This window comes from Boleophthalmus pectinirostris, unplaced genomic scaffold (genome assembly GCF_026225935.1).
Source record: "Boleophthalmus pectinirostris isolate CB_2022bp ecotype Guang Dong unplaced genomic scaffold, ASM2622593v1 HiC_scaffold_18, whole genome shotgun sequence".
Lineage (NCBI taxonomy): Eukaryota > Metazoa > Chordata > Actinopteri > Gobiiformes > Gobiidae > Boleophthalmus > Boleophthalmus pectinirostris.
The window spans coordinates 30170375-30182717 of record NW_026571133.1 but is presented as its reverse complement, the minus strand read 5'-3'; the positions used below and the strand labels follow the sequence as shown (position 1 = coordinate 30182717).

The 12343-nt window shown below is 37.0% G+C and overlaps 2 protein-coding genes across 2 annotated transcripts; both read left to right on the top strand.

Moving 5' to 3' along the window:
• The first annotated feature begins 226 nt into the window (after window positions 1-226).
• scarb2c (scavenger receptor class B, member 2c) lies at window positions 227-6452 on the top strand. Its single transcript, XM_020940202.2, has 12 exons — window positions 227-425; window positions 910-1067; window positions 2497-2641; window positions 2741-2932; window positions 3037-3128; window positions 3210-3329; window positions 3770-3945; window positions 4021-4139; window positions 4646-4719; window positions 4969-5020; window positions 5109-5261; window positions 5359-6452. The coding sequence occupies exons 1-12, from the start codon at window positions 306-308 to the stop codon at window positions 5395-5397; spliced, it is 1440 nt and encodes a 479-aa protein (XP_020795861.1). The 5' UTR covers window positions 227-305; the 3' UTR covers window positions 5398-6452.
• A 130-nt stretch (window positions 6453-6582) lies between these two features.
• LOC110174123 (liver-expressed antimicrobial peptide 2) lies at window positions 6583-7817 on the top strand. The gene is made up of 3 exons (XM_020940177.2): window positions 6583-7140; window positions 7222-7361; window positions 7501-7817. The coding sequence occupies exons 1-3, from the start codon at window positions 7075-7077 to the stop codon at window positions 7532-7534; spliced, it is 240 nt and encodes a 79-aa protein (XP_020795836.1). The 5' UTR covers window positions 6583-7074; the 3' UTR covers window positions 7535-7817.
• The last annotated feature ends 4526 nt before the right edge of the window (window positions 7818-12343 follow it).

The following is a 12343-nucleotide window of genomic DNA, read 5'->3' as shown; positions in this document are numbered from 1 at the left end:
AAACAGAGAGCGTATAATGACAAGATAATTAATTCAATAGTATTGTCGGATCAAACTAAATTAAAATAGGACTCTATCTACAATTCCAACCTTTTCTAATTAAGACTTCACAATCACCAAATTCTATCGGTAAGAGAGTTAACATGAGTTAGAGCAATAAAATGTTTTATTTATTTTTTACCCGGAAGTCGCTTATAAGCCAAAGCGGAAGTGCTAAATCTGTAACATCATACAGACACATCAAAACAAACAGCGCTGACATTACAGCTTGGCTAGCTGTTGAATATTGGTCTTTACTCGCCATCATGCTGAAATCATGTTGCATATACAGCACTGGAATATTTTCTATCTTAATTCTTATTTTAGGCATTTCATTGGTGTTGTCTAGCGTGTTTCCACATTTCCTTCAGGCGCTGGTGAAAAAGGTAAACAAAAATATTTTCTGTGTTCAGTGGACAGCTTTTTGCCATTAAGACTGCTAGACTGCATTTGAATCATTAAGTTTTTTGTAGTAAGACTGAAATGCATTGTGTTTTATTCTAATTGTACAACAGACCGTTTCAATCTGTGTTGTGGATGTTATTTACAAAATGTTTGGGTTGTTTGGAGTGGGTATTTTATAGGATTGTGTTATACAGTGTAAAGTATTCCAAGTTTTGACATTAAGAGAGAATTTTTTTAAATCATGTCGATAATCTACATGTTCATGGTTGTCCAAAAATGTGTTAGCACACAAAGATAAAGTACCACAAATGACTCACTCTTGGAGCTGAGTAAATTGTGCTTTTGTGCAGTGACTGCTTTTGTCATATGATTTTCAGAGTGCAGACTCAGCAGCGTATTATACTGAGAACTCGTATTTTGGCTTCCTGTGAGAATATCTGACCCACTGCCCTTTGTATTCAACAGGAGGTCATTTTGAAGAATGGCACAGAAGCATTTAATGCTTGGGAGAATCCACCAGCTCCCATCTACATGCAGTTTTACTTTTTTAACCTGACCAATCCACTGGAGGTCCTGGATGGCGAAAGGCCTGCTGTTGTGGAGATTGGACCATACACTTACAGGTGAGGAAGGAAAAATCAATCAATCAATCAAACTTTATTTGTATAGCACTTTTCATACATTTAAAATGTAGCACAAAGTGCTTCACATGCAACAGAAAAATTACAATACAATAATTAAAATCAAGAGCAACCCCCCATCCCATCCCTTTGTTTCATCCATATATACAACCATTTAAACATAAACATAAAAACAAAAACATAAAACTCCTAAAGGTTATTATAAAAATCAAAATGGAGAGCTAAAATCAAATGGAGACAAAGTAAAACAGTAATGATAATTTAATTTAGAATAAATAAATATAATAATAATAATAATAATAATAATAATATAATTTAAGTTAAGACAGATAAAAGTTTCAATTAAAAGCTAAATTAAAAAGATAGGTTTTGAGCTTACTTTTAAAAATATGAACACTCGCAGCGGACCTCAGATCCTCAGGCAGACTGTTCCACAAACGGGGGCCATAAAAGCTGAATGAGGCCTCACCGTGAGTTTTAGTCTGGACTCTTGGGACAGTTAAAAGAAGACTACCTGAGGACCTGAGAGTCCGAGAGGGCTCATATGATAAAAGCAGATCAGATAAATAAATAGGACTAAGACCATTAAGAGCTTTATAAACTAATAAAAGAACTTTAAAATCTATCCTGAAGCTCACAGGAAGCCAGTGCAGAGACTTCAGTACTGGGGTGATGTGCTCTCGCTTCCTGGTCCTTGTCAGCAGTCGTGCTGCAGAGTTTTGGAGGAGCTGCAATGGAGCTGTGGATTTCTTTGGAAGACCAGAAAGGAGAGCATTGCAGTAATCAACACGATTTGTAATAAAAGCCCTGGTTGAGCTGCAGGAAGTTTGCTGCCATCCAGGACTTAATATCTAAAATGCAGTTAAAAAGGGTGTCGATCGGGCTCAGGTCACCAGGAGACACGGCTATAGAGTTGGGAATCATCAGCGTAGCTATGAAAGTTAACACCGTGTCTCCTGATGACCTGTCCTAGTGGCAGCATGTAAAGATTAAAAAGGGTTGGACCTAAAATTGAGCCCTGGGGAACACCGCACTCCATTTTACGTAACACTCAGTCTCCATTTAATCATGTTTTTTTAACCACCATCATCTTACCACGTAACAGCTCAGAAAAATGCTATACACATTATGCTTCAACCATACCCATGCTCACATTCACTTATGTGCCTAGTGAATATAAAATAGGATAGATTATAAGCATAGGTTAATAACATTTGCAATTCCTAGTGTGTCACTACTGTCCTAATCTTCTCTCCCTTAATTTTTTTTTAAAGATTATAACAATTAATTCTTAACCTAATTCTTCACAATCCATGCAACTATCTAGTATAATAAAATATTGGTAAAATGTTTTATCTTTCCTGGAATGTAAATTGGTATTCCATTTAATTGTAAAGTATCTTTTCATCAGAGAATATCGACCAATGGAGGAAGTCAGCTTTTTAGAAAATGGAACCAAAGTATCAGCTGTCAACACTAAGACTTACATATTTCAGCCAAACATGTCAAGAGGCCCAGAGACTGATCTCATCAGGACTGTTAATATCCCTGCAATGGTGAGACCTTCACATTTTTAATAAAGTTGATGTGATTTAATTATTTTGATATTATTCAAAGTACATATGCAACTAATCACTCCTTTTGTGCATAAACAGACTGTCATGGACAAATTCAAGAATGAACCTATTTTCGCCAATTTAATTTCTGCTTACATGAGGTCCTTAGGGGAAGGCCTATTTACCACCCAAACTGTTGGGGAACTTCTCTGGGGGTATGAAGATGAACTACTTAAAACACTCAAGAAGCTTCAACCGGATATTGATGATGTTTTTGGGCTCTTCTACAAGGTTCTGTATTTTGTTTTTTGTTTTTTTACCTTGCATACCTTTTGTATTTTACTATTCATATAGTAAAATAGACATATTTTTGCAATGTTTATTTCCTTTTTCAGAATAATGCTTCCAATGATGGAGAATATGTTTTTTTGACTGGTCTGAAAAATTACAAAGACTTTGCAAGGGTGGACACGTGGAATGGTAAAAGGTAACTGCTCATTATTGCTTGAATATTTAAACTAACTATAACCAGCCCACATACTGTAGGAGATTATTTCTGTTTATATAGCTCCTTGGATTGGTGGACAACTGATGAATGCAACATGATTAATGGCACCAATGGAGCTTCTTTTCATCCTGTTCTCTCTAAAAATGAGGTGCTCTACATGTTCTCCTCAGATCTGTGCAGGTTAGTAAATTAAAGTAATTCAAAACTCTGTCTGGGTCAGTTTCTCAACACAGCTCATTCTCAGCCAGTCTAAGAAAGTCCAGTTAAGCCTTTTTCATGCGGATTGCATAGATTAAGGATATCTATTTAACCCGCCAGGACTCTAAATTAAGGTCAGTAGCGCCTTACAGCCTTACTGTTCAAAACTTGTTTTAACTGTCATTATATCTACGAATGTATTTGTTTAAATTGAGCTTTTGTTAAACAAAAAATAACACTGCTGAAGAAAGAGTCCATGGATCCATTTGAAAAAGAGATGAAGGGCCTCAGCAATAAAAAAAACAAAACATTGTAACATTGATAACCACTGGTACATTCTGTATTGGTTCCAGTATAAAAGGAATTAATTTAAAAGGTCTATTATAATTACAGTATTGGTGATTATTCTTTCCTTTGTCCAGATCTCTATATGCAGAATATGAAGAGGATGTTACAGTAAAAGACATCCCGGGGTATCGTTTTAGTCCTCCCAGTAAGGTCTTTGCGAATTTGACAGTCAACCCAGACAATGCTGGTTTCTGTGTCCCTGCTGGAAACTGCCTAGGCTCAGGAGTGCTCAATGTCAGTGTATGCAAAGGTAAAACTGTACTTGTGTTGACTCCAATGTAGCATTGTCATTGTCTCACCATTTATGTTTTGAATTTGTATTTAGGGGCACCAATTTTGATGTCCTCCCCCCACTTCTACCAAGCTGATGATAAATTTGTCCAGGACGTCTTTGGCATGAGGCCTAAAAAGGAATGGCACCAAACCGCCATAGATCTAAATCCAGTATGTTTTCTTCTCCACTAGATGGCAGACACATACAAAAGCATGCTTCTTTTACAAGATGTGGTTAAAAATTAAATATTTGTGCATGGTACCAGGCTGCTCCTGACTGATAAGTGTGTCTTATCAGCGTTTATAGGTGAACACCAGGAAGATCTGTATAATCAAGGAAATGGAGCTGGTGTCTTTGTAATTAAACCTTTACCTGACAAAGATGAAAAATTATTGCAAATACTTGCTGAATTATGTTATGGTTTATAAAGAACTGAAGTCCATAATTTCAACTGTAATATTTGACCCTTGAATGATCCCCATTCATCTTGTGATATAGAAGCCTGTAAACTAGCTACTGGTCTTTACGGTTACACTTGTCTGATTAAGTTTTATGATTCATCATAAAGCCTTAGGTGTCAGTGCACTTGGGTCATATCTAGTGCCAGCTGAAATGCATAACAACAACTGACTAAGAAACCATACATACTTTAATTTCTTTTTGTTTTTTTATGTAGTTGACAGGAATTGTTCTACAAGCAGCCAAGCGCCTCCAAATCAATGTCTTTGTACAGAAATTGAGTGTTTTCAGGTAATTAGTTTTCACACCATTTCTCATTTGTTCTTCTTTAATGCTATTCAGTCAACACAGTCAGACACAATCTATAATTTACTAAGCAATTGCCACTGTCGTCATGATGATGATGATCATCATCATTATAATCAGACTTTTGAACACTGCTAGCTTCCTTATGAGTAAACACTACACCTCAGTACATAAACTGTCTGAATTTTCTTGGAAATGTCTGTATGTGTTAAATTGTTTGTTTCTTTCTTGTAGTCAAACTGGGAATGTACCCACCGTGATCTTCCCTGTGGTGTGGCTCAATGAGGTTTGTATTAGGTTTTATGCACAATAGTTGAATGATAACATGTGATTTGAATTTGACAGTGTAATGTCTGTCTCCTGATGTATGTCAGAGTGTTGTTATTGACGACGCCTCAGTGCTGAAGTTAAAGATGGTCATGGTGGAGCAGACTGTTTTGGTAAATCTTCCATTCATGCTGATTGGCCTGGGCATCCTCATAGGACTGCTCTATATGTTCCTCATGTGTCGGCAGAAGATTCCAGAGGTAACACCTACCTACCTAGAAACAGTAATCATGACTTATCCATAGTAAAATATATCTAAATATTTTAATTATCTGCTGTGCTTTGTGTGATTTTCAGAGTACTGCTGCTGAAAGAGAGCCTCTTCTTTCATCATAGCAATGCAAAGAAGCTTGTAAAGCTCACCCTGTACAACTCGTACCACTAATGCTAAGTGTTGGCTTCATTTCATACAATTTATAGACATGACTTTTTCTTTGTAAATATAGGTGCACTATCAGCAAGTTTACTGGTAAATTAAAAGGGAATGCTATATTACACACAGGCCAAATTGTATGATTAATTATTTTCATTTAATATGACCAAATAGATCAATAATATTTTCTGATTTTACAACAAAGTGAACAAAACAGTTGTGTATATCAATATATATATATCAATATATATATATTGATATATATTGATATGATATATAGGCAGTGGTTCTCAAACCGTGGTCCAGGTACAACTGGGGGTATGCTTACCTAGAGGGTACATGAGGAGGATGGGGAAAAAAGGAAATAGCCATTTTTATAAGAATTTTTGTGATTTAGATCTCCCATGCAAATATAAATGTTTTAAATGTGATTTATATGCTTTAATATAATTAAAAAAATCTTACTAACTATTATACTGTATATTATATGATGTGTACAGCATTTACAGACATTTTCTTCAAATACACTGGATTAGGGAGTACATGATTCAAAAGAGTTTGGGAACCACTGCTCATTATTAGGGATTCATTTCTGGTGCCTGGGCACAGATAGAGTGATTTAAATAATATATTTTAATCCTTTAATGTCTCAAACTGTAAGCCATTCACTCAGAATATTGTCTGATTATCTTGCCAAAAACACTGAAGTTGAATAGTTGAGTAGTTATGCATGTTATTGAGCATAATTGCACTTTTATTTGATTGTTCCTGGAAGTAACTTTTGCCTAAAACATTTGTTAATTTCTGTACTTAACCACAGACAGTATTTGCTGCAGTTTTGTGTGACATTGTGCTGGTTGTACTGCATATATTTATACTCCACACTACAGGTTTTGCAGACTGCAAATATAAACTTTCACAGTTCATAGGTGAAATATCTAATCAACACTGTATTGCGTTACTATCATATATGTTCAGTAAACATATTAAAATTTCTTATTGTCTTTAACTTTCTTGATATTGATGTCAATATTTTTTTAAATATAATTTTAGCTTTACGGTGACCCTAAATACCCAATCTTTTCCCAATTCTAAGAATAATAAAATCTAAAAGACTAATTTAATCTGTATCTCCAAAGCACCTACAATAAATTAAACACATTGAATTTTGCAATAATAATGCTGTAATGAATTTCACTCTTTTTTTTTTTTTTTTTTTTTACATTCTATGTCTAAAAAAAATCCTCAAAACTAAACTAAAACTAAAAAAGGTTCTTTGCAGATAATATAGTTTAATAATATGTATATAGTACAGTACATATAAATGTACAGGCTATTTCACTGTTTTACACAAAGCAGTACTCAAATACTGAACACTTAAAATCAGACCTTACAACGTGGAATGTCCTTTATAACCCAGATCAAGTGTAATTTACTCAGTGGCAAACAACCTTTGACCGTCAATAATAAGCCGATAAGAACCAGTGTAAAGCTAGTTTTGAAACCTACAAGTCAATAAATTGAGATTAATTTAAAAATTATCTCTTGATAAGAAACTCCTCCCAAACCCAATTAGAAGCTATAATACAAAGCTGAGCCCTTCCACCACAGAGAAGGATACCTCATCACCTCTCTTCAGCATGGCCAAAATTCAGCACACAATTGTTGTTCTATCTGTTGTCCTGATTTTGATCTCTACTTTCCAAGTAAGTTACTATTTTTCTATATTTTTATTTTTTTCTTATCTATTTTTGAATCCTCAAATTTATTTATCTTTTATTTGACAGGTGAATTCATTGCCTGTCCCTGATGACTGGACTGGTGTGATCCTGAGAACAAAGCGGTCCCTGTTGTGGCGCTGGAACAGCCTGAAGGCCGTAGGGGCAAGCTGTCGAGACCACTCTGAGTGTGGCACACAGTTCTGCAGGTAGGACCACTTTTAGGACATGTTTTGTATTTAGTTGTTATTGTTAAAGCTTTTAGATCATCAGATTATTGTGTGTTATTTGAAATGATCTTTGTACTTTGGTTTATGATTTCAATAATATAACTTGTGATCTCCACAGGAAGAATACATGTTCCTTTTGGAAAACACCTTGAGATGGAAACTGCAACAAAAACAACTCCATCTGGTCCTTGTCCTTAAATTTGAATTATGGGCCGAAGTTACAAGAGCATAAGTGGAATGTAGAACCTGGACTTTTTCCTCACAAAGCTGGAACTGGAACTAAACAGCACAGTTGTAAACTGCTTCAACATTTTGTCTGCTTTAGTGAGGATGTGATATCTGTGTATTTTTCTTAAGAAAATATAAACAATTCTTACAACATGCTTTAGATTTTTTGTACTATTTATGCATCATGTAAACATGTAAATACACCAATGTCAGGAATGTATTTGTAAATAACTGCTCACTTTTTGTTATAAAACCTTTTTCTATATAATTTTGGATTTAATTGCCTATTTGGTATTCAAACACACAACTACGTTTCGTAACTGAAAATTTCTATTGGAGATCTTTGTATGTAAAAAAAATAAAATTATATATATATATATATATATATATATATATATATATATATATATATATATATATATATATATATATATATATATATATAATATTTGTGAAACACTACAGGAGGAATCGAATGGACTTCAGTTACCACTAGAGGGCTAACTTGCAATGCAAAATAACACCATTCGAAAGCATTTCGAAAAGGCAAAAAAAAAAAAACGATACTTGTGACAGTTAAGGTAGTTAACGGGCAATTGTAGTATTATCCTGACCTGACTCTAAGAAAACCTTTCTCAGCTACCTTAAACATATGATACTGTTTTATATTGAAAGGAGTGAATTCCTGAGTGAATTAGCCTATCCTCCAAGGTGTCAGTGATTGGGCGACTGCCAGCCCATTCTCTGTTTTCATTGGACTAGAGCGTAATGACGCAACGCCTCGTCCAGCGCCTGTGCGCGGTGCTGAAGCTGTGCCGGACCGCTTTGTCCAGAGCCAATGTCGGACCGGTCTCGTGTTACCCAGATGTTAACCTACAGTTATAAATAGTGCACATCAGTTTTTGCTTAGGCAGCAGAATTTAATTCTGAAGAAAAATGCCCTTTTATCAGATTTGAGCGCCGGATGTTGCAGCGCTCATCCGCACCTTTTGATAAAGCATTTATTTCATGCTATTTCTGATGATTTATCGACTCTTTTTGAAAACCTTTCAAGTGACGCTGATAACGAATATGGACATTGGATGAGAGAACGACCAAAAAAGACTGAAGTAAGTATCATATAGTGACGTACATCATTTCATTCATCACAATGTCGATGTTTAGGCCACTTCATTGGTGCGTTATTAGTTTGAAGTTTTATTTTATTGGTTTTCATCTTATTGCTCTATGTTCTTTTAAGCTTGATCTTAATATTATGTTTTTTCTTAGCTTTCTATTATTGCATGTTCATTATGAAACCAAAAAGACAGGCGTTTTTATTTTATTTATTATCTATTTTTTCTGTGATTTTTGTCTAAAAGTTTAATGTAGACTATAGTTCCTAAGAAAGCATTAATGTAGGCTACTCGTAGTCATGTAGGCCCTACCATGGTTTAATTAAACATATTTTTGTTATTGCCATTGCGATATGGTCTTTTCCATATAAATTATGTTGACTAGAACTAGATGTTTCTTTAAATTGGCTTTAATCCACAGTGTATGCCACTTCTCCTGTGGATATGAACCAAAGCCCGTGTACCCTTAGAAAAAAGAAAAAAAAAACTCTGACGGGACTGGCATAGATTTGTCCTGGAAACTTCCAGTTCTATAAACATGCAGAGACATTTCAACTTCTCCATTAAGTCAGTCAAAATGGTCTACTTCACGACAGCACTGGAATACTGACCTGTTATATAAAGTGAAACTAAATACAGTGTCTCCACTCCTGCTGCTCTGGAACATATTAGAATAGATCATTTAATTAACTTCATCCTAATAAAGCGATAACTGAGTTACTATTCATTGACAGGTTTTTTATTTGGTTAAGGGAGTGCATGGTTTTGGATCTGTTTTAGTTATTCTATTTTTACTCACAATTTTTATTTTTATTTTGACTGAGGATTAAGGTCACCACATTGCATAAATATATCTGATGTCTTGAAGTGGGCTAAAGATTGTGCTGCTCAGAGAAATGTGAGACTTGGTTTAGGATCAGAATCCATCCATAATGATTTCCAAATGAGGATCAGGTATACAGACAAATAAACTTTTGTGCCAGGAGCCAAGGACTAAGTAATGGCTCATTATTTTTGCTGTTAAGGTTTTTAAACCAAATTGAGAAAAAAATAACAAAATAACAAAACTAAACACCATGAGCTCTCATATGCAGTTTACAAATAATGACAGACACAGTGTGTAGCCTTACATTTTAATATGTGTTCTGATGTATGTGTTATTATAATATCTGTCACTTTACTGCAATATTTGTGAGGATGCTCACTTTGTGTTAATCTGTTACGTCGGTTTTGTGCTTATATATTTCACGTTATGGACCATTTGCAATTCAAATGTGTATGTGACAGCTCACAGTTTGCCTATTAATATAGTTGACATCATATTAATGAGCAAAATGTACTCCAACTTCTCAGTTGAATTTGTCTCCGCTCACACTTGAACTCCTGAGGTTAGGTTAGAGACTGACAGTGGCTTTGTAGTTAGTGCCGGTGGAGCATCACTGCAGTGCAGCTGCCCTAGTTACAGAGGCGCTGAGTAAGTGTGAGCAGCAGTGGTTGGTTGGGGCTCTGTGGGGAGGGGTCTGTTAATAGTTGATTGAATCGTAGAGCGTGGCTCTGCCATGGACCACAGCACAGAAACACAGTAGTTTAACACAGTGACCAGTACATAGTCTACAGCTGTACTTTAAATTATACTAGCTTAAACACATAAAGACTTCAGCAGTATAGTGTGTTCAAAACAAGGGGCAGAGTCTGTCCAAAGGCAGAAAAATATTCAAGAATATAAAAGCATTTGGTGTGCAAAACATCTAAATCTACATTATTTTACAACTCAGATGTTGTGCCCTTTACAGCAAAATTTAATATATTCCCTTACTTTATTTTCTGTAAATCTATGTTTTTTTGTATACTCTCTCTTTCAGAGAAATATTCATCACAACGTTCCAACAGTCCTTTCCATTATGATTGGTGCTTCTAGTCAGTCAGGGGACACGCTGGTAGCATGTCATTTCCCAGTGGTGCAGCTGCCTTCATGGCAGCTTCCTGTCCAGTACAGCTCAGAGAAGAGGCCCAACCGCCTGTGCACAGCAGGACTGACCAGGGCTGTGTCCCTGCCTGAGAGGGACTCTCTGAACAGAGAACATGCTTTTAATGGTGTGCGCAGACATTTGTCCAGCAGCTACAGCAGTCTGACAGAAGAGCGCACAGAGGAGGAGGGCACCAGTGACAGCAGTGGCAGGTACGAGCCCTCCTCCTCCCCAGAAGACAGCAGCTCTCAGCTCAGGAGAGCCACCCATCAGGGCAAAACTTGTGTGCGCTTTCACAACTCCTTCCTCCCCAGCTCAGAAATGGATGAGGACGAGGAGGATGAAGATAGTGATGGGGATAATTTGCATCGATATTGTGAGGATTCTTCATTTGTTTTGCATGGAAACACAAACTGGCCTGTCACTAATGGTATAAGAGATCTAATCAGTGATAGTGACTGGGGCAATGAGGGGGCAATGTTTGGCTCTGAGTTCAACCAAGAATGGATTTCTGACCAACCAAATCAAATGGACAATCTGCAGGGCAAATGCCAGTGCTATCACATAAATGATGCGAGCATAGCACTGATGGCCAATGTAACCCAGAGCTCAAACAGAATTAAGAACAGCGTGTCCTGCTGTATTCACAGTCTGCAAAAGTGCTCTCCTGAGCTGTTCCCTCACAGTGACTCCTCTTGTAACAGTTCTGATGGCATCCTGGTCAACTTCTGCACTATTTACAACAGGAGCAACAACCCTGCTACTCCCCTGGACCTCAACAGTCCCACACTGGAGTCAGCCCAGGGCTCTGTGTTCCTAAATCTCCATCCTGTACCACACAGTCCACAGCAGGAGCTCCGAGCTGAGACTGTGCTCTCCCCGCATGCCCTGGACTCCAACTGTAACCTTTATTGTGTGGAGCCTCTGCCCGCTGGTCTCTCCTCTCTGGAAGCCTCAGATCTAAACACCTGTTTTCAAAGTCGAGCTGCTCTGCCTATGGGAACCAATCAGAAGTACTATAAGCTTGTGTCATGTGACCTCTCTTCCCAGACACCCAGTCCTGCCTTGTGCAGCTCCATCAGCTGCCCTGTGGGACAGAGCAAGAGCAGCCCTCCCTCTTGGGGGGATCATCAACAAAATGAACCCAAAGAGGTATGTAGTAGGCGCTTATTTAAAAGCGTCATGTTCAAGTACATGCCATTTAAATAAATGTCTAGCACAATTATTTTGGAAAATTTTGCTCCAGAATATTATTATCTGTTTTACTGTTGTTTATTAGAACTTAAACATAAAGAAATTATGCTAATAATAATTGCCCATTTGCATACTATAGTTTCCGGAGTAGAAACACCATCTAAAAAGCCACTGTACATTTGGACTACCTCCATGAACAGACATAATCTCTGATGTGTGTATCTCTAACAGGGCAGAGGGGAGCAGCATACGGATGGGTGCTTCTGTATACCAGAGTTCCCTGTCGCCTCCACGTCCACAGCGGAATGCTGGAGGAAGCACCTCCTCCACACAGCATGTTTCCTGAGCTCCAGCCAGAGCAGCCCACAAGGCAGTAAGTGCCAGGGTACAAGCACGGAGACTCAGCCATCTGGGCTCTTGGACTGTGATCACAGTGATGAACAAGCCACTGACAGGG

Excerpts from the sequence above, each read along its gene's own strand:
- scarb2c (XM_020940202.2), top strand. The coding sequence starts at position 306 with ATGCTGAAATCATGTTGCATATACAGCACTGGAATATTTTCTATCTTA. Across the intron at positions 1,068-2,496 it reads ATTGGACCATACACTTACAG|AGAATATCGACCAATGGAGG; the intron begins GTGAGGAAGGAA and ends TCTTTTCATCAG. Across the intron at positions 4,720-4,968 it reads CAGAAATTGAGTGTTTTCAG|TCAAACTGGGAATGTACCCA; the intron begins GTAATTAGTTTT and ends TCTTTCTTGTAG.
- LOC110174123 (XM_020940177.2), top strand. The coding sequence starts at position 7,075 with ATGGCCAAAATTCAGCACACAATTGTTGTTCTATCTGTTGTCCTGATT. Across the intron at positions 7,141-7,221 it reads TTTTGATCTCTACTTTCCAA|GTGAATTCATTGCCTGTCCC; the intron begins GTAAGTTACTAT and ends TTTATTTGACAG. Across the intron at positions 7,362-7,500 it reads TGTGGCACACAGTTCTGCAG|GAAGAATACATGTTCCTTTT; the intron begins GTAGGACCACTT and ends TGATCTCCACAG.